Source organism: Anthonomus grandis, chromosome 13 (genome assembly GCF_022605725.1).
Source record: "Anthonomus grandis grandis chromosome 13, icAntGran1.3, whole genome shotgun sequence".
NCBI lineage: Eukaryota > Metazoa > Arthropoda > Insecta > Coleoptera > Curculionidae > Anthonomus > Anthonomus grandis.
This window is the reverse complement of record NC_065558.1, coordinates 7000611-7027544: the sequence shown is the minus strand read 5'-3', so window position 1 is coordinate 7027544 and position 26934 is coordinate 7000611. Positions and strand designations below refer to the sequence as shown.

General features: G+C 30.6%; 2 protein-coding genes across 5 annotated transcripts in view; both read right to left on the bottom strand.

The window, feature by feature from the left end:
* Positions 1 to 26934, bottom strand: part of LOC126743659 (storkhead-box protein 1) — a 109720-nt gene that overhangs the window by 39799 nt on the left and 42987 nt on the right. The window contains exon 1 of one of the 4 annotated variants that reach the window (XM_050450859.1): positions 917 to 1069. The exons of the other annotated variants lie outside the window; for them this stretch is intronic. Coding sequence (XP_050306816.1) covers positions 917 to 949 — 33 coding nt within the window. The 5' untranslated portion in view covers positions 950 to 1069. Of the gene's footprint in view, positions 1 to 916; positions 1070 to 26934 lie in introns of those variants that run through there. 4 annotated transcript variants of the gene reach the window in all.
* Positions 7291 to 11208, bottom strand: LOC126744160 (uncharacterized). The gene is made up of 2 exons (XM_050451519.1): positions 11197 to 11208; positions 7291 to 7746 (listed from the first exon to the last, which is right to left on the bottom strand). Exons 1-2 carry the CDS (start codon positions 11206 to 11208, stop codon positions 7291 to 7293), a joined length of 468 nt encoding a protein of 155 aa, XP_050307476.1.

The following is a 26934-nucleotide window of genomic DNA, read 5'->3' as shown; positions in this document are numbered from 1 at the left end:
TTTCTGGTAGTTCATTATAGTTAAGGAGTTATAACCGGATATATTCACTTTCAGAAAATGTTCAGGAAACACGAAAAACAGCCTGTGTATTTATATTTAAAAATAGTAATATTTTATGAAAATAGCTTTAATTAAGCGGGGTTCACCAATTTATTAATATAAAAAGAAACAAAAAAATTAAAAATTCGTCATTATTAGCAATGAAAGTTTGTATATATCCGGAAACTGAATCAAGTTAATTAATTTGACAAAAGTAATAATAGGAAAATTAAAATGTATTGCATTTTCTTCATGCAGGCAATCCCATAGCTCATTTTCTTCTTGGGTTTCAAAATTTACCGAAGTATCCACATTGGCATTGTACCACAAAAAATCTTCCCTGTTTCGCCCATCATCCCCTAAATGCTCCATCAAATGATTTAATAATTTTTTTTCTGGTATGGAATTACCGTGTCACCCAATGATGTAAACCGACCAAATTGAGACATCTTAATTTTAACAGTGGCTCTGTTATGTTCATTCTCATATTTTTTAAACTGAAGTTTACATAACGTTTTAAATGGGATTTATTGGGTTGTGCTTCCAAATAAATTTATGAACCTATAGAAATGATAACAAAGAACCAAAAACCGTTAAAAAATGATTTTTAGTGAAAAGTGGAAAAGTGCATTGTCCCTTAGGCAGAATTTAAAATAATGCGTAACCCTAACCTCAAAAAGTCACACGCTATAAGTGGACTAACATTAAAGGATGTGAATGTACACACACACAGACTTCTATATCAGCGAGCCCGATCTGACCGGTTTAAATTGGCCTGAACTTAAAAAACAAATGACATTAGAAATTACGTTCATATATTTAAAATGGCAAAATTGTCTTGTCATCCCGCTATTATAAAATTAAATACAAGACTTACCCAGGTGAAATACTCCATTCTACGATGGTCCATAGTGGTAAAACGGAAACCGCATGTTATAAAACCACAATTTTTGACGGTGAAAATTTTACACTGACCTCCTGCATCAATATTATCAAAGTCGCAGGAATATGGCGGACCTTGATGGGTTACACAAATCAATTAACGACCAGGAGAACCTGTTTCGTTGGTCAAACATTTTTGTCGGATTTTATATGTCGATGATGATGATATTCATATGGTATTTTCTGTGTTTGTTTTAGAGTGTCATAACCTCCAACAGTTATCAAATAACAAGGATTACGAAATTTAGAGAACTGGTTTTAATGCGTTTAATATGCGTATTAGTTAATTTTTCTCAAGGGAACTAAATTAAAATTAAAAATTAAATAAATATTTAGGGGTTAATGGAAAAGTATCTAGGAGTTCGTTGATAAGTAGAAAACCAGAATTTTCTCGTTATGTTGGATAATCTGCGTGATGTATTTGCACTTTTTATGGAAAAATGTATGTTTTATTTTACAGTGGAACTTAAATGATCCATCAAAATTTCAAGTTTACATTTTCAAGGAAAAGTTTCTTGTCATTTTTAGCATTGAATTAAATATTCACTTACATTTCCCGACAGTAGACTGAGTTGCTTACATTTGATCCAAAGTCTTGAACAGAGCAAACAGCAAAGCAAGCAGATGAGAGCTTATTCAAGAAAATATATTAAGAGAGGAGACTTGTGGATAAAATTTAAGTTGGTCATCAGTACAAGAAAATACTCCAAGAAGTTTGCTGATAGGCTCAATTTTAGTAAATCCTATGCAATATCTATTTAATTACACTTAAAAGGGATAATTTTAGTTTTATCAGGGTTCAATTAACAACTCTTTATATGTATAATCAAGATCATCTTATATTAGTGTCAATCTTGGAAACAAAATTGACTCCAACAGTTGATTAGTGATCAAATAAAAAGATTATGTAGTTGCTAAAAGTTGTTTTAATGCGTATAATAGGCATGCTAGTTAATTTTTCTCAAAGGAGGGAATATAATAAGAATAAAACATAGAAATAAATAAATATCTAGGAGCTCGTAATAAAATAACTAGGAGTTTGTCGAAGTACGAACCCAGATTGGTGAGTGATATTTTTGCACTTTTTATGGTTATATGTATGTTTTATTTCAGGTGGAACTTATTGTCAAAATGTAACTGTCCGGACAAGAAATAAGGAAATACGTTTTTTTTTCATCTGAAATGGTTGCATTATTAAATTACCTGGAAATCAAATTTTAATTTTCACACTGGAGAAAGAGGTTGCTTCCAACAGTTGATTAATAATCAAATAACAAGGATTACTCAATTGTCAGAACTAGTATTTATTAATATTTCTCAAAGGAACTCAATTAAAATGGAAAATTAAATCAATATCTAGGGGTTCGTAGTAAAATAACTAGAGGTTCGTCTAAGTGGAAAACTCTAATTTTTTTGCTATTTCGGCCATTCTGCGTGATGTTTTTGCTTTTTTTATGTGTTTAAGTACTTCGTATTTCAAAGTTATAAATAATGGAGAAAGAGGTAAAAACGTGGTCATGTTTTTTTGAAAGCTTTAACTGCCTGGAATAATTAAAATTTCAATTAAAATTAAAAATAATATAAAAATCTAGCGGTTCGCTTAAGTAGAAACCTCTAATATTCCCATATTTTTGGCAATCTGTGTTATATCTGTGCACTTTTTATGTTAAAATTTATGTCTTCAAGTATTTCATGTTTTAAAGTTATGAATAATGGAGAAAGAGATAAAAACGTGGTTATGTTTATTTTTTAAGCTTTAACTGCCTGGAATAATTAAAATTTTAACATTGAACTACCTGAAAGTGATTTTTAATGTTTTGAAGCAAATAATTAATTTTTTACTTCTTCTAGTTCTCTTAGTCCAATTAAAATTAATAAAATTGCAGTTTTTTCCAAAAAACTGCTTCTTGAACAATTACGTTAATACAATTGCCTATGAAAAAAAAATCTAAGTCTTTTCAGCTTATTTCAAGTAAGAAAAATTCTATTTTCCAGAATAAAGCGCGTCTGGAAAGAAATAGAATCAGGAATTTAATAGGGAAAAAGTTGGAATAAATTTCTTTGCCTAGAAGAAATCCAAAATGACTTTATAGCGTTTGGAAATCGCTATAAATGCCTGGATATTTTTTTGTAAAATTAAAATATCCAGGTTTTCCAAAAAAACTTCTTTCAAGGAATAAAAGATGCAGTTAGATCAACCTCTGCTGGATTTTTCTTAAAGGAGCTCAATTAAAATTAAAAATAATATACAAATCTAGGGGTTCGTAAGAAAATAACTAGCGGTTCTCCTAAGTCGAAAACTCTAATATTCCGCTATTTTTGGTAATGTCTGTGCACTTTTTATGTTAAAATTTATGTCTTCAAGTATTTCAGGTTTTAAAGTTATGAATAATGGAGAAAGAGGTAAAAACTAAGTCATATTTTTTAAGTTTTAACTGTCTGGAAAGAGTAAAACATTTAATATTTAACTACTTGCAAGTGATTTTTAATGCTTTCAAGCTAAATTAATTTTGTTTTTCTTTCAGGTAGTTGAAAAATGAGATAATGATTTTTGTAATGAAAAAAAAAATGTCAGGTCTAAAAGTCAAATTTAAAATAAGAAAATTAAAGGTTTTGCAAGAAAAGCTCCTTCCTGAAATACTACAATAGTTCAAATACTTGTAAAAAAAATCAAAATTTTCCAGGTATTTCAGGTAAGAAAAATATACTTCTGGAAAGAGATCGAAACAGGAGTTTAGCTGGAAAAAATTAAGAATAAATTTATTCACTTGAGAGAAACCGAAAATGCATTTATAGAGTCTAAAAACCACTTTAAATGCCTAGATCATTTTTTTGCAAGTTCTATTTGAAATAGGAAATATATCCAAATTTTTTGGAAAAGCTGCTTCCAGGAAATAACAAAATTAGTTGGATTATTCTTAGCTGGCTGGATTTAAACATGGAAGGAAGAAGGAAGAACTACCTAAGAAAAACTATTAATAGATGATAAAAGATTCATTTCTTTATTATTCCAGGCAGTTGAGAAAGAGATGAAACACTTTTCTAAAAATCTTCCAGGCGACTAAAGTCCCTTTTTAAATAAATAGTCTTAAGGTGAAGAAAGTCATTTATCTTAGGACTATTTCTTTTAATGGGGGTTTAACAATTAACTTAAGTTGCCTAGAAGACATTAAAAATCAAAGAAGTTAAACCTAAAAGAAGTTATTGTAACCTTGCCGAGGATTTTTTTTCCAGTCAGTTCAATAAGAAAATTCCAGTTTTTCCAAGCAAAAACTGCCTTTAAGAAATAAATGATGAAGTGTCTACAGGAAACTAAAAGAAATAGGAAATTACTAAATTTATCCATTTATTATCCATAAGTAATTACATGAAAATTTAGGCTTAATAATATGACAAGAATTTCAAATAAATTGAAGCAATAAATTTAGATTTTTATCATGCATTGGTGATTTTAGACATCCAAAAGTAGCGTTTGCTTTGAAGGTTGAAATTTGTACAACATTTTTGGCGCCCAACGTTTCTGGAAAAAATGCCTTTAAGTGATAACCAAATTACTTAAGTGCCTGGATGAGAAGAAATGGTTCTGGAAATGTTATTAACAAAAATTGCAAACCTGAAAATATATTTTTTTGCAATTCTTCCAAGTACTTTCCTACTCTATTTAAACTGCCTGGAAGATTAATGAATTATTTGTATTAACAGAAAAATTACAATAGAGGCTAATAAAATCACTTTCATAAAATATTACACCAATGCGAAATGAATCAAATTTCCCCCCTAAGAAAAAAATTAATAAATAAGGAATTTAACGTCGATAATAATCAAATTACTATCGAGAGAAACTTATCACAACAAGATTAAAATCCGACCAGAGTTAATCAGATTATTTACGTGCATACCGTATTCAGCGGCATTCAATACATATTAAATAACAAGATATAATTGATCAAACCTAATCTCGTGTATCGGAATTAATAACACATAAATTTATTAATATAATAAGCGGACACGAAAAGTTAACAGATCAGCGATCAATAAAAAATCACTGATCATTTGATCAGCGCCGATCAGACAGACTCCCACATCTCGCTTTACACTTTCACTTCTGATAATGACAACAACATTACCGGTATACGCAGATTTGATTTTCTTCCTTTATTTTTTAATTCTGTCCTTTGTTTAATTTTATTAGATACACTTTTGTAAATATTGTAATTGCTTAAACGAACGGTTCTCTTTTTTTCGTCGTATGTAGGGTATAAATTACCACAAGTGTTGTAACTATTAAATTTATTGCCATTCTGTAGGCTTAAGAAACTCTTTTTTTTAAATATTTAAAGTGGAGATAAAAGTGTGAAGGATTTCACTTGTCTGTTTTAATTATTATATTTTAAGATAATTATGCCATTCATATTACCTTTATTACTTTAGTGTTGATTAAATAGATTTTTTTTTCACTTCTAGTCACTGTTGGGAACTAATACTACGTAAATTTAAACAAATAAGGCATCAACATAATCATCAAAAAATCAACGCCCTGGAAACTATGGAATATCTACACGGAACATAATGAAATGCCTGAAATAGTTCATTGGTCTGAAAACTACTTCAATTCAAATAAAAATTAATTGATAAAATGCCTAGAATCTAAAAGAATTATGGTTTAATCATTTACTATTCTACTGTATGAATTTCAATTTCATGTTTATTAAATTACCAAAAATCACGTAGTTGAGTATTACATGTAGATATCTTACTGACTTTTGGTCCATCTATTTTAAAATTAATAAACTTCAAAAATTAAGTATTTACCATTGAGATTTTGTTTGCAAATGGAAGAACCTAGTTAATTAAAAACCTACCCTGCGGTTCATGATTTTTGTTCTGCTAAGAAAATATTCATGTTGTTCTATTGCAACATTCATGTGAATTAACTGAAACAAGACGGCCTGAAAAGTACAAGAATATAGCAATTAAAAAAAAAACATTTTAACAGTATTGTGAATAGATTGAAGGGAACAGTGCAACAAAAACGATTGCCTTCCAGCAGAATTCAGCAATAACTAAAAGAACTCTTAACATTTCATTAATATTAAAATATTTTTCCCATTTTGAACTGGTGGTCAGTATTTCACAATCAACGAGGTTGCAAAAAACAAATTCTTAAAATTAAATTGGCAAAAGATCATCGAGAAAATGTGAACATTGGAATTGAAGAACTTTAGACCCATTCTATTTTAATTGCAAAAAATATATTAATGATTACTCCATAATACACAAATTATTGATTCATAATTTAAGCACATAAAATCAATAAAAACTTTGCATGACTGTTATTTAGATTCTCTGGAAAAACTCTTAACTAACCGTCTCTTAGACAGCACACATCCTCTATTGGATGTCTAGTATTGGTGCAAACGAAGTCAAAATGTTAATGAATTAATAAAGGATAATAATTTTTAAAGACTTTAACATAATTTTGTCCAATGGAATTTCATGGACCTTCTTAAAAATGCCTTAAAAAGTATTATTAGTTTACTTGGGTCCCATGGATAAATTTTCTTGAGAAGCCATTGGATTCCTATTCTTATAGATACATAGCGTGATAAATCCATAAAAACATAGAAGTTCCTTAAAATATGTCATTCATAAAAATCATTTGAGGTTGAGGACAAATGAAATTAAAACTCAAAAATGCAAGTTGTATTGAATCTGAGCAAAAATTCATTGCACAACTGCCTGGAATAAGGAAAAGAATGTAAATTTGAGCTACCAAATAAGTAAAAGTAAAACTGTTTGGATTCAACTACTTAAATCTATCCAGAAATCCCTTGTTTAACTGCCTGGAATAAAAAAGGAATTGAAAGAAGTCGTCCATATTCTGATATAAATAAATCAAAGGAGACCAACACCAAGTCTCGAACTTAAAAATTCTTTAATTTGTTAGAATGGTGACACGTGTTTCACTCCTAAGAGCATCATCAGACCTAAAAAATAATGTAAACAAAACTAAATAATATTACAAAAAGACCTTAAAGTAAGACCCTTAAAAGTATACCTCAAGAAGGTTAAAAACACGACTGAGTCAAATATACACACACACCGAACGGTAAAATATAAGTTTAAAAAACTGACGTCACAAATATATAAAAAACAATAACATATATCTTAAATACAAGAAAATAATAAAAAAGTAAAAAGGAACTATCGAGATTTGAACCTACAACCTTGCAGCAAGACTGTTACTGTTTGCTGCGTTGACTGCTAGGCCACACCGTTCATGCGATAGCTTGGAAAGAAAGGAGGGGACTACAAGATGTTATTAAAAATGAGTCCCGGCTCAAAATTGAACACGTTGTTAACCCAAGGTAAAACTGGACTATTCTTCGCTCTTGTAATCTCTAGCTTCTCTAGAAGATCCAGCTTTTTGCCCTTCTGGCAGTCATGAACCACTGCTACATTATTGGGGTAGGAAAAATTATGACCTGTTGACAATAAGTGATTGGCAAACGCTGACTTGGTCTCGACAATATCAGTGGCTTTAAACTTGTTCACCAGACCTAGATGTTCTTGTACCCTTGTTGAAATTTTCCTTTCGGACTGTCCCGCATAAATCGTAGGGCAATCGGCACAATGCAAACTATAAACTCCCGATTTCGAAAGCGGATCTGGCTTATCCAATGGTTTAACCAGATTTCGCTTTACGGAATTAGAAGTCTTAAAAGCGATTGAGATGTTAAAAGGTTTAAAGAATTTCGCCACCCCCTGGGAAATACCCCCAAAGTAAGTTAATCATCTAAAATTTTTATTATTACGTTCCCTTTCCTCCTGGTGTACAATGTGGTACGAAAGTTTGTACTTAAAATATAGTTTTTTGAAACTTGATAGAAGGAAGTTATTGTTGATTGCAATAGATTGTATTATATTGTACTCTTTTTTAAAGGCTACATTCGAGAGAGGTAAATTAAATAATCTATAGAATAATGAGTTAAGAGCAGCAAACTTGTGTTGGCCAGGAGAAAGGGAATTAAGTTGGATAATATTATCCGTAGCAGATGGTTTTCTGTACACTTCAAAAGTTATGCCATTGTTGTACCTAGTCAGAAGTAAATCCAAAAAATTATAAAGTCTTATTAACTTCTTTTTCCAAAGCAAAAATTATGTTACTATGAAGAGAATTTACGAAATTCAAAAATCCCGCCAAATCATCGTCGTTTCCTCTCCAGACTAGAAAAATGTCATCGACATACCTTTTGTATGTAATTATAAATTTAAAAAACTTACTAACCATAATTTGATTTTCTAAATGGCTCATATATACTTCGCTTAAGAAAGGTGAAAGGCATGACCCCATAGCAAGTCCTGCTGATTGCTTAAAAAATTTTCCATTAAATTTAATAAAGTTTTGTTCCAAAACCAGCGATAAGAGACATACAAGGTTGTCTATAACTAACACTATAGGGAGGTTGGTGGAGTTAAGCAATTCTTCAACTACCGTTACACATTCTGAGGCGGGTATGCTGAGGAAGAGATTTTTTACTTCCAGGGAAATCAAAATAGCATTATCGGGTATATTAATATTTTTTACAAAATTTGCAAATTCTATTGAATTTTTGATCGAAAATTCATTTTGAAATCCTGTTATTGTCCTGAGAGTAGTGTGAAGCCAAGAGGATAGTCTATAGTAGGGTGAATTGATGAAAGAAACCACTGGTCTCATAGGAATACTTTCTTTATGTATTTTTGGTAAGCCGTACAGTGAGGGAGTTCTAGGGTTCATAGGGTATACAGTATAGGAATAAAACTTGGATTTGAAAAAAAAACGAGTATGATTTGGTAAAGAATTAAACCAGAACTGCTTGGATAGAACTACCCGAATCTATCTAGAAAATCCCATGTTCAACCTGGAATAAAAAAGGAGCAGAACAGTCTGGAATAAGGCAAAAATGCAAGTTTGTGTTGCTAAAAAAGTGGAAACAAATATTATTAAAAAGTTGATTGCCTGGATAATTCAAGTATTCGATTTTTTTTTAAAGTTGAACGAAAAATACCTGGAAAATCAACCAAAAAAAATCAAATATTCGCACAAAAAAAAAAGAATTAAAGTGGATACAGTCTAAGGTAGTTGAAACAGTATTTTAAAAAAAATAATAATTGAAACCTCATTTTAGGTCATTTTTTTCTCTAACAAAAAAAATATAGGCAATAGAAGAACAATTAAAACATTGAATTGCTTTTGGAGTAGTTTTTGAATGTCTCACAGGGATTTATAATAGTTTTTCAGGTTTTCCATGTGATAAAACCAGAAGCCTGTAAATTAATAGTCGAATTTCTCGATAAATAATATTTCCAAGGTCTGGAAAACATAAGAAATTATTCCGGAAGCCTGTGAAAACATAATATTTATTTAAATTTTCTGGAAGAGAATAAATTACATCGGAAATAATTGAAATAAAAGCCTGGAAATCGCAAAAATTCTGAAAAGCCCAATGACTGGAAATATTTTGAAATAAGTGTACCTGATATCAAATTAAAAATTAATTCGAAAGTCTAAAATAAACGACGAACACTTGAAGCGAAATATGCAGAGAACTAAATTTAATTCGATGACACCCTCCCGAAAAAAAAAACCGAATTAATTTTCAAGTGAAAGCAAAAAGATTATTTTTCAATTATTTTTTTTCGAGCAAGTTAATAAATGAGTTCACGCACCATTAACGCACTATTTTTAGCCTGAGGCATCACATTAGTTTAATTTGTATAATTTTTTTTTAATATAAAGTAAAAGAATTGGCATTTTTAGTAGCTTTAGTGTTTCTGTTTTTCAGCATTTCCATATAACTGAATGAAAATAATATTGTTATAACAAGTGTAATTATGCAGTAGTTATATTTACTACAAGGATTTTTCTGACATTACGTAATACTCGTTTTGTTAACAACCATGTTCATTTTTGCAATAAACACCTAATTTGAGACAATGCAAATCTATTGTATAGAGATTTTTTTGGCATGACTATTGTTTTCTTCCATTAAAAGTGGAAAGTTTCTCAATTGTTACAGTGCAATGAAAAATTAACAAATAAGTCTTTATCTTTAATTTAATTTGATCACTTACCAACCCAATCCATATAAAAATATTATGAATAGAAAAAATGAATTATATTCATATTTCATACAGTGCTTTCATTTCAAAACGATCCACCCTTAATAACTTTCTAAAAAAAAAAAAAAATAAAAAAAAAACACGTCATATTAGATATACAGGGGCACGTTTAATTATGAATTTACTGAAGTTCTGTCAATCACCTCCTCACCTTCAGCTAACTTCACGTTAATATGTCAAATGGGAACCCCCATCGTGTGATACATTATAGTAAGCAGCGTAAAATTCTCTATTCAATGGTACCAAAAAAAATGAAATCGTACATTTATTAAGCTCCAAATTGCGCAACTTTAACCGACCCCGTAACTCTTACGGTTTCCCAGATCCCAATGGTCACCCTCGAATTTGGAACACCCTGTACATATAGACACTGAGCAATGCGACTGTCTACCGGTAATAACAAACATGACTAGTGAGACTTCTTTATTCTCTTGGAGTTTCTCCTGAAGAAGTCACTAAAATACAGGACGAAATATTGAGAATGAACAAATGATTTTTATTAGTCACAGACCGTTACCTGATAACAAGTTTATATTTCTTCAAATAGTACGGTCGATAACCACAATTATTTTAATTTTTTATATATACATATATTTAGGTTTTTTGGCAGTTCAGTTTGGCTTGGAGTTGTAGCTATGAAATCTATAATTTTTTGCATGTTTTTTATTCGATATTTTAAGTAGAAATTGGGAACATTCATAGTGTCCCAAAATAATAAATGATAAATAGTAGTACCTCTAGCAATAATTTTAATTCCTTTATTATAAGTCTTGCATGTAATTAAAACCAAAACAACCGACGTCTATACCAAGAACGTCGAAAACTGCCAGCCAAACTTGACAACTAAACCCACTTTTAATTACCTTCCACGCTCAGTTAATAAGTTATTCATGAGGTTTTCCGTAATAATTATAGTCCAAACGCGGCAATAATGCAACTGTCATAACGACCTTTCTTGATTGATAAAGTGTTCGTTTGCTCATTTACTCTGCTTTCTTCGGTCTCGCCGGAATTAACTCAAATTTATTTATTAATCAAATGATCGTTTACCACCTCGGCCATATGGCGTTTCTTTATTAAGTTCGATTTGAAAAGTTTACTGCAGCAAGTCGACTTCCGTTCTTGGTGTTAAAACTTTCTCATACAATCAGACGCTTCTAGTTATATTATTTTTAATTTACTCCCCAAGCAACACATCATATATTATTAAGTAAATTTGTGTATTCAACGATTTTTTTGTAAATTTTTGGTTTTGGTATATTTATCAACCGTATATGGCCAAGGTGTGTTTATTATACTAGAGAATATACGTATATCATATACGATTCTGTTTACAAAATGGAGAAAATTTCGACATTTAAAAAATTGATACGGGATTTATTGCCTCAAATATTTGATAAAATTCTTCTGAAAAAATCTCTGTTTTTCGTTCATATTTCCAATCTAATAACACTGTTTTTGTACTAAATATTAGTATATAAAATTATATCAAATTTATATAAACAATGTTACTAAATTAAATATTGAATATGTATTTTTTGCAAAAACATTGTTTTTTATCAACACAACACCTACCCCCCCACCCACCCCAAACATTGACCCAGTAAGAAATTCTTTTAAAAAATCTCCGTTTTTTATCCATAATATCCAATCTAATAGCCCTGTTTTTATATTAAATATTTATTAATATACATGTACATAATTATATCAAATTTAAATAAAAAAACTGTGTTATTAGATCGAATATTAACGACGAAACCAGTTGTTATTCATGCGTATTATTTTGGAAAATAATGATTTTTTAAATCAATTTTTTACTGGTAAGTTCTGTGGGGCGGGTGGGGGGGTAAGAGTAGAGTTAATGAAAAACGTTTTTTTTTGCAGAAAATATTTGCCTAAAAAGAAAATGTTGTTTAAGAAAATTATAAGTAATACAAAAATCTATAGTTTTTGTATCTATACTTTTATCACATAACCTTAAGGTTTTCAAATAAAAAACGTGAAAAAACCCAATTTTATTTCTCGCAACTAAAGTGTATCGCTAGGAACATTGCAATAGTTGTGCCATTTTGGTATATGGCCAACTACTGATATATTTATCAACCGTATATGGTCAAGATATATTTATTAGACTAGTGAATATACATATATCATATACGATTCCGTTTACAAAAGAGAGAAAATATCGGCACTTAAAAAATTGACAACAGACTTACATATCTAATCTTTAAACTCAATCACTACACCTCAAATATGTGATCAAATGACCCCGATATCACATATATGCCACTGTGTAGCATACGATATACTTTTCATACACGTATACATCTTATGGTATTAAAAGATTAAGGTGTATGAAACAATAATTATACTAAATAAGATATACAAAAAAAAACTCAAGAATTCAAATTACCTCAAAACTAAACAGGAATTTAAAAATTGAAATTTGTTTTAGAAATATGGAGTGGTGTACAGATGCGTATAATATTTGCTCCACTAATTTTAGCCAATTAGAAATATCCCACTCCTGATAATACGGCACCGAATGTTACAGCAGGATTAATGTTTTTTTTAAATATTTAATTTTATTAATTGGTATTTTCAGAAAAGAATTCCATATAAAATATATAAAAGTCAATCCATATATTTTACGTTTAAATATAAAAATGTACTCTCTCTACTCCTACTTGTTTCTGTTTTACATTAATACAACTTCCATATCCGCAATACTTAAACGTTTAACTTTTATAAAATAATAATTGTATAATATTAACATGTAATAAACCTTCTTATTAAACGTGAATAAACATGAACATAATATTAAATTTATCCGATTCGAAAAATTCATCCATTTTCATTTCAAAACAAAGAAACATTTAATAAAACGACAAAAGTTACATGTTTCGCCCGACTAGAACATCATCAGACCATAACATACACAAAACACCTAACATATAATTAAACAAAGCTGGATCCTCTGGAAACATCGGATAAAAAATTTTATTCGATGTTTATAGTTGAAGTTCAATAAAAAATGTATATCTGGTGTAAACCAATAATAAACGCTTATTTAACTATCGTGTTGCTCGAGTCTATAAAGTATGGAATTTTGCCTCATTTCATTTCATTATGATAAATATATTTTATCTATCATTTAACACCCATCTTTACGTAACAGATTAAAAAAAAAACTAAAGGAAATTGCAGGCGCCAAGCACACACACGATAATTAAAATTTATGGCAGCTACCCACCAATAAATCCTTCCGCACCACGCTTTTATTGGAACACTAGGAGTTCATTCATAAGGAAAAAAAAGGGTTGAGACTAGACGACGCGAAACGAGAACAAACACATGAATGTTTTAATGAAAAATAGTACATTCCTAAAAAAGAACCATGAAATGTATATAGGAGTTCCTAAAAAAATATCTAGGCGTTTCTACAGTTCGTACATAGGTAAATAAATATAGCGAAGCCATTTAATTTACGTCAAGTTATATCGATCAAGTGTATAATTTTAGGCCTTTACTGGATACCACTCTTTAGGATCAAATCACAATAGAATTACAATAAATCTTTTGACATTCATTGGCTTATTCAGAATCTTATACAGATTGTCTCCTCCTTATACCAACTCATTGGACACAGTGGCGATCAACTTAATAATAATAATATCCATAATTGCCAACAAAATGACCTCTAATCATGAAGCAATGTCAAAATTGAGCACCATTATAAAGCTGTGTGTGATACAATTTAAAAACATAAAAATATAAAATGCACACGCACAGTTAAGATACATCAAGCAGATACTTAATAGTTAATAAAAGAGGTTTATTTATCTATAGAAATAAAATAAAAAATACAACTAATAATACTAATATCAATGCATTCACTGTACCGTAATATCTATTACGTATTAAAAGTATAAAGACATTTATCTTGAAGGTAAATGTAAGGTTTATTTCGGTGTTTCCTTCCTAAACATTTTGACACTGTTTATTTCTCTAATGAACTGTGATAAAGAGCGGTAGGCCTTTATCCTCTTTTAAAATTATTGAAAAATTAGTAAAAAGCCGCGTGGTATATCTGACGCAAAAAAAAGTGAGCAGTTTGGGTTTCAGGAGAACAAAGGAACATTGGATGCAATTTTTTTCATTTTTAGAGTCTTTATATCTGGGATTCAACAATGAGGAGCTTGCTGCAGCGGTATTTTGTAATCTGACCAAGGCATTTGATTGTGTTGATCATGGAGTGCATGTAAATGGTGTATTGTCAAGGGAGCAATTTGTCACACATGGGGTCTCCCAGGGATCAGTGTCGGGTCCAATTTTGTTTTTACTGTACATAAATGACCTGGCAAGTCTAAAGATCACAGGTAAATTTACTAAATTTGCAGATGACGCAACAGTGTTGTGGCATGATATTAATGCTGCAAATGAAATGAAATATTTACAATTTACAATTTAATTTTTGGTGAAAAAATTCGATACGGGGTGGTATACCCGAAAAATGAAAAATTCAAAACTTTGAAGGTCGATATCTCGGCTTCTAATCGGGAAAATTCCAACGGTTTTGTCTTAGTTTCATCGTTCTGAATCCAACAAGACCATCCGCAAAGTCGTAGCTTTTACGATAGCCGAGATATGGCATTTTTGATGTCCATTTTTGGCCTCAAAAACGGACGTCGAAAACGACTTTTTCAGGATTTTCAAAGTGCTCTCATTTCCTTAGTTCTGCTCGGATCCTGTTATAACCCGGTGTTTTCGTAATCTAGGTGACCCAAATAAAACGCTGGTATACTTAGTTTGATTTCGAAAAAAATCAATTTTTGGTGAAAAAATTCGATACGGGGGGGTATACCCGAAAAATGAAAAATTCCAAACTTTGAAGGTCAATATCTCGGCTTCTATGGAAGCTATCGGGAAAATTTCAACGGGTTTGTCTTAGTTTCGTCGTTCTGAATCCAACGAAACCATCGGCAAGGTTGTAGCTCTCCTAATAACTGAGATATGGCATTTTAGATGCCCATTTTTGGCCTCAAAAACGGACGTCGAAAACGACTTTTTCAGGATTTTCAAAGTGCTCTCATTTCCTTAGTTCTGCTCGGATCCTGTTATAACCCGGTGTTTTCGTAATCTAGGTGACCCAAATAAGACGCTGGTATACTTAGTTTGATTTCGAAAAAAATCAATTTTTGGTGAAAAAATTCGATACGGGGGGGTATACCCGAAAAATGAAAAATTCCAAATTTTGAAGGTCGATATCTCGGCTTCTATGGGAGCTATCGGGAAAATTCCAGCGGTTTTGTCTTAGTTTCGTCGTTTTGAATCCAACGAGACTATCCGCAAGGCCATAGCTCTTCTAATAGCTAAGATATGACATTTTTGATGCCCATTTTTGGCCTCAAAAACGGACGTCGAAAACGACTTTTTCAGGATTTTCAAAGTGCTCTCATTTCCTTAGTTCTGCTCGGATCCTGTTATAACCCGGTGTTTTCGTAATCTAGGTGACCCAAATAAGACGCTGGTATACTTAGTTTGATTTCGAAAAAAATCAATTTTTGGTGAAAAAATTCGATACGGGGGGGTATACCCGAAAAATGAAAAATTCCAAATTTTGAAGGTCGATATCTCGGCTTCTATGGGAGCTATCGGGAAAATTCCAGCGGTTTTGTCTTAGTTTCGTCGTTTTGAATCCAACGAGACTATCCGCAAGGCCATAGCTCTTCTAATAGCTAAGATATGACATTTTTGATGCCCATTTTTGGCCTCAAAAACGGACGTCGAAAACGAATTTTTCAGGATTTTCAAAGTGCTCTCATTCCCTTAGTTCTGCTCGGATCCTGTTATAACCCGGTGTTTTCGTCATCTAGGTGACCCAAATAAGACGCTGGTATACTTAGTTTGATTTCGAAAAAAATCAATTTTTGGTGAAAAAATTCGATACGGGGGGGTATAGCCGAAAAATGAAAAATTCCAAATTTTGAAGGTCGATATCTCGGCTTTTATGGAAGCCATCGGGAAAATTTCAATGGTTTTGTCTTAGTTCCGTCGTTCTGAATCCAACGAGACCATCCGCAAGGCTGTAGCTCTTCTAATAGCTGAGATATGGCATTTTAGATGTTCATTTTTGGCCTCAAAAACGGACGTCGAAAACGAATTTTTCAGGATTTTCAAAATGCTCTCATTCCCTTAGTTTTGCTCGGATCCTGTTATAACCCAGTGTTTTCGTAATCTAGGTGATCCATATAAGACGCTGGTATACTTAATTTGATTTCGAAAAAAATCAATTTTTTGTGAAAAAATTCGATACGGGGGGGTATAGCCGAAAAATGAAAAATTCCAAATTTTGAAGGTCGATATCTCGGCTTCTATGGGAGCTATCGGAAAAGTTCCAGCGGTTTTGTCTTAGTTCCGTCGTTCTGAATCCAACGAGACCATCCGCAAAGTCGTAGCTTTTACGATAGCCGAGATATGGCATTTTTGATGCCCATTTTTGGCCTCAAAATCGGACGTCGAAAACGAATTTTTCAGGATTTTCAAAGTGCTCTCATTTCCTTAGTTCTGCTCGGTTCCTGTTATAACCCGATGTTTTCGTAATCTAGATGACCCAAATAAGACGCTGGTATACTTAGTTTGATTTCGAAAAAAGTCAATTTTTGGTGAAAAAATTCGATACGGGGGGGTATACCCGAAAAATGAAAAATTCCAAACTTTGAAGGTCGATATCTCGGCTTCTATGGGCGCTATCGGGAAAATTCCAACAGTTTTGTCTTAGTTTCGTCGTTCTGAATCCAACAAGACCATCCGCAAAGTCGTAGCTTTTACGATAGCCGAGATATGGCATTTTTGATGCCCATTTTTGGCCTCAAAAACGGACGTCGAAAACGACTTTTTCAGGATTTTCAAAGTGCTCTCATTTCCTTAGTTCTGCTCGGATCCTGTTATAACCCGATGTTTTCGTAATCTAGGTGATCCATATAAGACGCTGGTATACTTAGTTTGATTTCGAAAAAAATCAATTTTTGGTGAAAAAATTCGATACGGGGGGGTATAGCCGAAAAATGAAAAATTCCAAATTTTGAAGGTCGATATCTCGGCTTTTATGGAAGCCATCGGGAAAATTTCAATGGTTTTGTCTTAGTTCCGTCGTTCTGAATCCAACGAGACCATCCGCAAGGTTGTAGCTCTTCTAATAGCTGAGATATGGCATTTTAGATGCCCATTTTTGGCCTCAAAAACGGACGTCGAAAACGAATTTTTCAGGATTTTCAAAATGCTCTCATTCCCTTAGTTCTGCTCGGATCTTGTTATAACCCGGTGTTTTCGTAATCTAGGTGATCCATATAAGACGCTGGTATACTTAGTTTGATTTCGAAAAAAATCAATTTTTGGTGAAAAAATTCGATACGGGGGGGTATAGCCGAAAAATGAAAAATTCCAACCTTTGAAGGTCGATATCTCGGCTTCTATAAAAGCTATCGGGAAAATTTCAACGGTTTTGTCTTAGTTCCGTCGTTCTGAATCCAACGAGACCATCCGCAAAGTCGTAGCTCTTACGATAGCCGTGATATGGCATTTTTGATGCCCATTTTTGGCCTCAAAAACGGACGTCGAAAACGAATTTTTCAGGATTTTCAAAGTGCTCTCATTCCCTTAGTTCTGCTCGGATCCTGTTATAACCCGGTGTTTTCGTAATCTAGGTGACCCAAATAAGACGCTGGTATACTTAGTTTGATTTCGAAAAAATTCAATTTTTGGTGAAAAAATTCGATACGGGGGGGTATACCCGAAAAATGAAAAATTCAAACTTTAAAGGTCAATATCTCGGCTTCTATGGGAGCTATCGGGAAAATTTCAACGGTTTTGTCTTAGTTTCGTCGTTCTAAATTCAACGAGACTATCCGCAAGGCCATAGCTCTTCTAATAGCCGATATATGGCATTTGGTATACTTAGTTTGATTTCGAAAAAAATAAATTTTTGGTGAAAAAATTCGATACGGGTATGTAAAAAAAAATATGTAAATGAAAGTATAAATAGGGATATTGCTGTGATAAAAAAATGGTGTGCCTGTAATAAATTAACTCTAAATATTGCCAAAACCAGTATTATAAATTTTAAATGCAGTTTAAGTAAAGTATTCTTGGGTACAAGTGCTTTAAAAAATTTAAGTGAAAATAGGCATAGACAATAAATTAAAATTTAAAAGCCATATTAGGCTACTAAGCAATAAACTAGCATCAAATTGTTATGCTCTTAAGGTGGTGTCCCAGGAGGTTGAGTTTAGTGTTGCCAAAAATACTTATTTTGCATTAATTGAATCAAATCTAAGGTATGGATTATGTTTATGGGGTGCATGTTGTGACCAACTTTTTAAAAGTGTCTTTGGGTTGCAAAAAAGGGCTATCAGATACATCTGCAAAATTGGAGCGAGGGATTCATGCAAAAAACTTTTCATTTCACATAAAATATTAACTCTGCCTTCTTTATTCATTTTGGAATCCGTTTGTCTTATTCATAAAAAATATAGAAGCCACAGCAATGTAACAGAAAGACATAAATATAGCAGAAGAAGGGCCAATGATGTACGTACCTTTACCTATACCCAACAGTACATCAATAAAAACATCTTTTATTTTCCTGCAGATATCAAGGAGATTCATAATAAAAAGCTCTTTCGAAAAAATGTAAAAGGATTGCTTGTTGCAAAAGGCTACTATGAAATAGGAGACTTTTTACCAGAGAAATTTTAAATATACTGTGCCTTTTTTTAACATCCTTTAATATTCAACTTATACAAGTTCTAATATTTTATCGATGTATATGTAATTTTAAGTTTAAATTTTTAATATTGTAATTTGTTTATTTGTATTATATGTTAAATCTAGTTTTATTGTATTTTTACTATAATATGGTTTATTAATTTTTTTGTTTTTTTTTACAGCTTTGTCAACAAGTTTTCTTATGACAATAAAGCTTATATTGATTGATTAATTGATTGAAAAGGAGGTCAATGATGTAGAGGAATGCGTAAGTCACCACGACCTCTCGTAATCATTGACATTTCCTGTGAATAGTGTTGTTCATTTATCTGAAAAAGCTCTGGCTTCTTTTTGATAAACATGACAAATGCCAAAAAAATACAAAGATGGAGCAGTCAAAACCCCCAATTGTTTAAAATATGGACTACAGCTAGTTCTGGCTGAAACACCAAATACACATCTAATGATGCGTTTCTGTGCCCTCAAAACACCCATAGCTTCAATAGACGATCCCCAAAATAAAATTTTATAATTCAATATTGACTGAATGCACACATAGTGTCAGTGAATAAATTGTAATTGAGTCTGCGGACCAGGGCACAGTTATTCTGAAAATTAGCGTTTTCCAATGCTAACTTCAATTTAACAATAGATCAACGTGCACTGTGTGACTTGTCATATAAATTTCTTTGACTTACACAAGGCGTTTGATTGAAGCAACGAATTAAGGAGCCAAGGAGTCAAAGAGTAAAGAAGTCAAAAATATTGATGAAAATCAAATTGAGTGTGAGTGAATCAATGATTTCACTAATTCTAGGCAATTAATAAAGTCATTCTTTTGAATTTGGCCTTTGAGTATTAAATATCTGAAAGTGTGTTTCTACCTCGGAAAAAAGTGAGTGGCACTGAAATCCTCTTAAAAATGCAAAATCTTCGCCAATAATTCTTCCATGTATCAAATAGAAATTCTTATATGCATCTCCGAGCGGCGTCATCTGCGATATTTCATCGGATTCGCCAAAGGCCTTCGACAACATATACTAAGTAAAAGTCATTCTGGGTAAGTATGTAAGTAGGCGCAGACTTTTTTGCAAGAACCAAAGAGATACATATGTATATTTAAAATGCGTTTTGCGCAAAAAGTTTTATTAATATTGTCGGCCATTAAAATTTATTATTTTTCAGTTGAGACATGTGTCCGTTAATGTACAAGAAAGTGGGTTTATTGCAGATACCTCATGTTAAATCAAACTAGAGGTTGTTTTTTTTAAATTTCTAAGAAGAATATTCTTAGATGTACTGAAAAATTTGCTGCTGGACCATTTAAATTCTAATTGTTTTCAATGAATACAAAACTGTTCTTCTTTCGGGTAGTTGATTCATAGTTTTTCTGATTTTAGGCAGTTGATGCTTTTTTATGAGCTAAAAACTTATAAATTCTGCAATTAATGTTCGTAATAGAGGTGGTCCTTTTTAATTTCTAGCAAATTTGGTTCAAAAGATTTTTTTCAATCCTTGGCCCCGTTTTTTCCTTTTATAGGCAGTTTATGACTTTTTTCAAATAGTAGAATTAAAATTAATCCACATAATTGTAGCGGAACAACCTCTACTTTTAACATATTCTAATCTGTTAGGGTTATAATAGGTTAGGAGTTCATAATAGAAAATTTAAACAGTATAGTACAAAAATGGAAAGAAAGTGTCGCAGGTGTAGGACTTAATAAATAAAACTGATTTTATTATAGAACAATTGCCGACGTGCACTTTACTTAGAAAGTTTTTTTTTAATAGCAGCTGCCGATAAGTGTGTTTACGGCCTGTTTTGTTTTGTCCCTTAAATTGTATATTTAAAAAAAAAATTAAGTCTTATAACGCAGATGTACAATGCAACACTTCATAATGTTTGCTTATTTCATCACATAAATAGCCCTGAAGATGGTCTTAATAAAGACCGAAACTTAAAAATCAGTCAAGTCCTAAACCTGCGATACTTTTTTTTCCATTTCACAATAAGGATGTTATACTTTATTAACAGGTACCAAAAACTAAAATGCCGAATCTAACTCTGTAATTGCTCGTAAAGATAATTTTGTAGAGCATGTAATTTCCAGACATTTTATTGACAATTTTAGCTTAGGTTCAGGTAAAGACTGCGACGACGCCTTTTTAGACTAACCAACTCACGAATTAGTCTTGTGCTTTTAAACATATAGTCCCCATTAAACAACCTATTTATGCTGTCTTTTCTTTTCTGAAACATGTATAATATGTTGGTTTAAATCAGGGTTTCAGTGTTTTGTGACTGACAAGAGCTTTTGACTCTGTCAGTCATGAAATACTACTTCGGAAGCTTGAAATATTTAGTTTTAGATTGTGTTACTGAATTGGTTCAAATCATACTTTTGAAAATTAAGAAAATGTTTGGAATTTTTGGATTTTAATAGAACATTAATTTAAAAAAGCTTAATAACTTTTTTTTCGAAAATGTACTAGAAAAAAGTTATAGCCAAATTTCCGAAAAATTTCTTCCTCAAAAAATCGAAAGGATTCATTATTTTGATTTTTATTTTTTTTCGCGAAAACTATTTATTGAAGGGGAAAATTGTTATAATAAAAGTTGTGTGGAATGTCAATGCGCAGCAGGTGCCATAGAAAAATAATTTTTATCTTCAATAGTTTTCCAGAAAATCGAGAAAAACATCTAAACAGTTTTTCCGAATTTTTTCGAAAACTATTGGGAAAATTAAAAATTTTCTTTTACCGCTTGACTCTTCATTAAAAATGCTACAAATATTATACAATAATATTTAGTCATAAATTTGAAAATAAAGAAGTTATGGACAATTTTTGAAAAATTTGCAAATTTTTGGTGAAAAATTAAAAAAAAAATTTTTTTTGAAAAAATTATTTTTTTTTTGGTAGAACATCTAAAATCCTTCAAAAAAGCTTATTAACTTCTTTTTTGAAAATTCCGCAAAAAATCTGCCTCAAAAAATCGAAAGGGGTAACCAATGGAAAAATGTTTATTATTTCGGTTTTTATTTTTTTATGGAAAAACTATTTGTTGGAGAAAAAAATTGCTAAAACAAAAGTTGTGTGGAATACCAATGCGCATCAGATGCTATAAAAAAATAATTTTTATCTTCAATAGTTTCCCAGAAAATCAAGAAAAACCTCTGAACAGTTTTTCCGAATTGTCTCGAAAACTATTGGGAAAATTATAAATTTTCTTTTACCGCTTGACTTTTCATTAAAAATACTACAAATAATACAGAATAACATTTAGTCATAAATTTGAAAATAAAGAAGTTATGAACAATTTTTGAAAAATTAGCAAATTTTTGGTGAAAAATTTGAAAACAAAAATTTTTTAGAAAAAATTATTTTTTTTTGGTACATCAATAGAACATCTAAAATCCTTCAAAGAAGCATATTAACTTCTTTTTTGAAAATTCACCAAAAAAAAGTTATACCCAAATTTCCCAAAAAAATCTGCCTCAAAAAATCGAAAAATGTTCATTATTTCGGTTTTTATTTTTTTCTGGAAAAACTATTTATTGGAGGGAAAAATTGTTACAACAAAAGTTGTGTGGAATGTCAATGAGCAGTAGATGCCATAAAAAAATAATTTTTATCTTCAATAGTTTTCCAGAAAATCAAGAAAAACCTCTAAACAGTTTTTCCTAATTTTCTCGAAAACTATTGGGAAAATTATAAATTTTCTTTTACCGCTTATCTCTTCATTAAAAACGCTATAAAATAACATTTAGTCATAAATTTAAAAATAAAGAAGTTATGGACGATTTCTGAAAAATTAGCAAATTTTTTGTGGAAAAATTTGAAAAAAAAAAATTTTTTTGCAAAAATTATTTTTTCTTGGTACATCGAAAGAACATATAAAATCCTTCAAAAAAGCTTATTAACTTCTTTTTTGAAAATTCACCAAAAAAAAAGTTATACCTAAATTTCCCAAAAAAATCTGCCTCAAAAAATCGAAAGGGGTACCCATGAAAAAATGTTCATTATTTCGGTTTTTATTTTTTTCTGAAAAAACTATTTATTGGAGGGAAAAATTGTTATAACAAAAATTGAGTGGAATGTCAATGCCCAGTAGATGCCATAAAAAAATAATTTTTATCTTCAATAGTTTTCCAGAAAATCAAGAAAAACTTCTAAACGGTTTTTCCTAATTTTCTCGAAAACTATTGGGAAAATTAAAAATATTTTTTATTTTTTTTATCGCTTGGCTCTTCATTCAAAATAATATTAATAATAATAATAATAATAATAATAATAATAATAATAATAATAATAATAATAAGACGTTTATTAGCCACCAATACAAAAAAAAGCATAATTACAGAATTGAATATTAGAATATTAAAAAAAGAGAGCATATTAAAAACAATAGTTTATATAAAGAATTTAGTTAACACAAGTAAGGCAACTAATAAGCCATGCATTCAGACTTCCAGAAAAGAAGAAAACAACTTCCTGGATTCTGTTAAGGCTTAATAATAGAAGAAGTGAGAGAAAAAAAAAACAATTCTTATAGACAAACTAAAAAAAAAAAAACAAATAGGTAGGCATACACTTATGAGGGAAAAAAGCAGTAGGGGGAAAAATGGATGAAACGGAACGAAAAAATTCTTTTTTTTTCTTTTCTTTTCTTCTGCTACAAATGCTACAAATAATATGCTACAAGAATAACATTTAGTCAAAAATTTGAAAATAAAGAAGCTATGGACGATTTTTGAAAAATTAGTATTTTTTGGTGAAAAATTTGAAAAAAAAAATTTTTTTTTTGGTACCTTGATAGATCATCTAAAATCCTTTAAACAAGCTTATTAACTTCTTTTTTGAAAATTCACCAGAAAAAAAGTTATACCTAAATTTCCCAAAAAAATCTGCCTCAAAAAATCGAAAGGGGTACCCATGAAAAAATGTTAATTGTTTCGGTTTTTATTTTTTTCTGGAAAAACTATTTGTTGGAGAAAAAAACTATTAAAACAGAAGTTGTGTGGAATACCAGTGCGCATCAGATGCCATAAAAAAATAATTTTTATCTTTAATAGTTTTCCAGAAAATCAAGAAAAACCTCTGAACAGTTTTTCCTAATTTTCTCGAAAACTATTAAGAAAATACCAAATTTTCCTTTACCTTTGAATTATTTATTAAAAATGCTACAGATAATATACAATAAACATTTAGTCGTAAATTTAAAAATAAAAAAGTCATGGACAATTTTTGCAAAAGTAGCAAATTTTTTGTACAAAATATTTTTTTTTTTTTTTTTTATTTTTTTCTTTTGAAACATTGATCTATTTATTCTTTAAATTCTTGCAATTTTTTTGATTTAATTCTTGCAACAGTGAAAGATAAATGAAATAGTATTTTTTGAAAACTATATTTTGTTAAAATCTTTCCGTAGAAAAGAAGTGCAGCATAGAGGTGCAATTAAACAAGTTGAATTAATAATAATAATAATAAATATAATAATAATACTAATAAACATATTCAGTGATGTTGCTTCTTTAATATTTACTGGTAATCTATTAAACAGGCGAATTCCATAAAAAAAACAGTGATTTTTGAAAAGCAGTGGCTTTAACATGTTGAATATTGTAGTTCTGCTTTAACCGAATATTGTTTTGATAGAAATTTTTTCTTTTTTCCAAAAACGTCGCTAAATAGTTAATTTTGCCTTTTCAATATTTTTTCTCACCAATAACCAATTTAATGTAAAAAGCATAGATTCAATTGGTGTGTATTTACCACAGTTTATTTTGCTGTAATTGAAGCCTATTTATGAATTTAAATATCTAGTAACTTTTGATCACTTAGTAATTGTAAGATGGACTTAATGTATGTTATTTGTATACATCGTCCTGCACTGTATAACGAACAAATAGTTATAGAACGCCTATATGGAATTTACTAGAACCACTTAAGCCTGGATACAGATAATAAAATTTTTTGATTTGAAAATACTTTCGATGACTTTTTTGTGCCAAATAAATTAATCACGCACTTTTGTTTTTAAATAAAAGCGTCATAATTGCAAAAAAACATGTTTAACCTTTAAGTTCGTGCTAAGGCAACACGTTTTTATCTTTTCATTGTTCCCGGCACATTTTTTCTTTAATTGTTCAAAACAAAATAGTAACGCAACAATAAGAACAAAATCCAAAATCAGCAAGAGGCAATCTTCTTTGACATTTAAATTTCTTATGCTATTATTATTATTATTATTTATCGGGAAGTAGGCTATAAAGAACTTTATTATTATTAAAAGAAAAATGATAAAAGTTAGAAACCTGAACTGCCGACGAGTCAAAAGGTCGAGACCCGCGGTCCGGATTTCTCTCCATCTAAAGCGCGAGGAATATAATGCGATTTAGTTGTGGAAGTCATCATATCTGATTTAATTACGGTTGTGTTTTTAAAGGTAATTTGTGGCGGAAAGTGGAGCAAAGCGACGGCACGACTTGTGTACGAGTATGCACCAAGAGACGTTTTGAAATCGACCGCCGATTTCATTTCGGTTCTTATTCCGCCATAATTAGTGTGGTTAACTTAATGAGCCTCTTTTTAAGTTAAACTGTCTCAGTTAAATACAACCAATTAGATTAGAATTAAAATATGAGCTCACCAAATACAATTGACGTTTTTTGGTTACATGAACTCAAGATCGTTTCACTATTGAGTCTCTAATGACGAGAAGAAGTTTAAATTTATTCAAACGATTTTCGATTTTGTCTAGAGTCTGGAAAATGCATGCATTTTGACTCACAACAAAGCATCGAGTGAAAAATTGGTTTGACTCAAATTCTTTACCCTTAAGTAATGTAAACGAAACAAATTTTTTTTTTTGCTTTGCAATTCGCTTGTACTGTCTTTGGTGGATTATGTAGACATTGTGCATGGTGACTCACTAACAGTATCTCTGTTAAGGACGGTGCAAAAACTGCAAAATAGTTGTATGCGTTTTGCCTTTAATATATCGTATAGGGACCACATTACTCCTTATCTAAATTCACATTTTATATTTAATATGAGAAATAGAAGGACGTATCATATGTATAATTTAATTTACAAAATGATTAAATCAGGTCAGCCGCCATATTTAAGGGACTTATTTTTTCACCATGATTATATACACAATGTAAGAAATCCAAAGTTGATTAGAATTCCATTTCATCGAACATCAGGTTTTAAAAAATCATTCCATTATGTAGGCGTTCATATGTGGAACAAGTAACATATACAAATTTATTGCATATGTTAAAGAAATTCTTCTTAATTCTCATTTAACATAGGCATTTTAACAAATTCACACCACCAAATTTTTATTAAAAATGCAATTTAATTATTTTTATTTAATTGCAACCATATTATTTTTGAGTTCTCACTTTTTAAATCAACACTGGTCTTTTTGATCCTACAGGCATACAAATAAAATTTTAAACGGTTCATTTTGGAATACCTATTCATTTTTGCGTCGTGTTGCCCTGGTTTTCCAGCCCCAGCTCGTGTTTTTTGCTGCCCTTCCTCCTGTCTGCCTATTGCACAAATGGTACCTATATTAATGTAATTGATATAGTTAATTATTACCCTATATTTTTTTTGTTTTTAGCTTTTATATGTTTTTAGGGTTTAATAACTTATTTTCTAAATAATTATAATTGCGAAAGACTTTATTCTTGTTTTAGTTGTAATTAGGTTAGTATGTTTTAACGGTCTGAGCAGCACATGCGCGCTAGCTCGTGTATATGTTATCGGTTATTTTTATAACCGCATTACTCTTAGCATTGTGTAAATTCTTGTAATAAAAAAAATGTAATTTTTTATGTACAATCTTTATTTAATTTGAATTTTTAGGCATTATATTAAATAAAAGGCTCTGTTTTAAACCGCATATATTATTATTAAATAAAAAACTAGCAAGTGTCAACTTCTTCCTAACAAAAATAATCCTATACACAACAACATACATATGCATACATGGGCATCTTCCGGAGT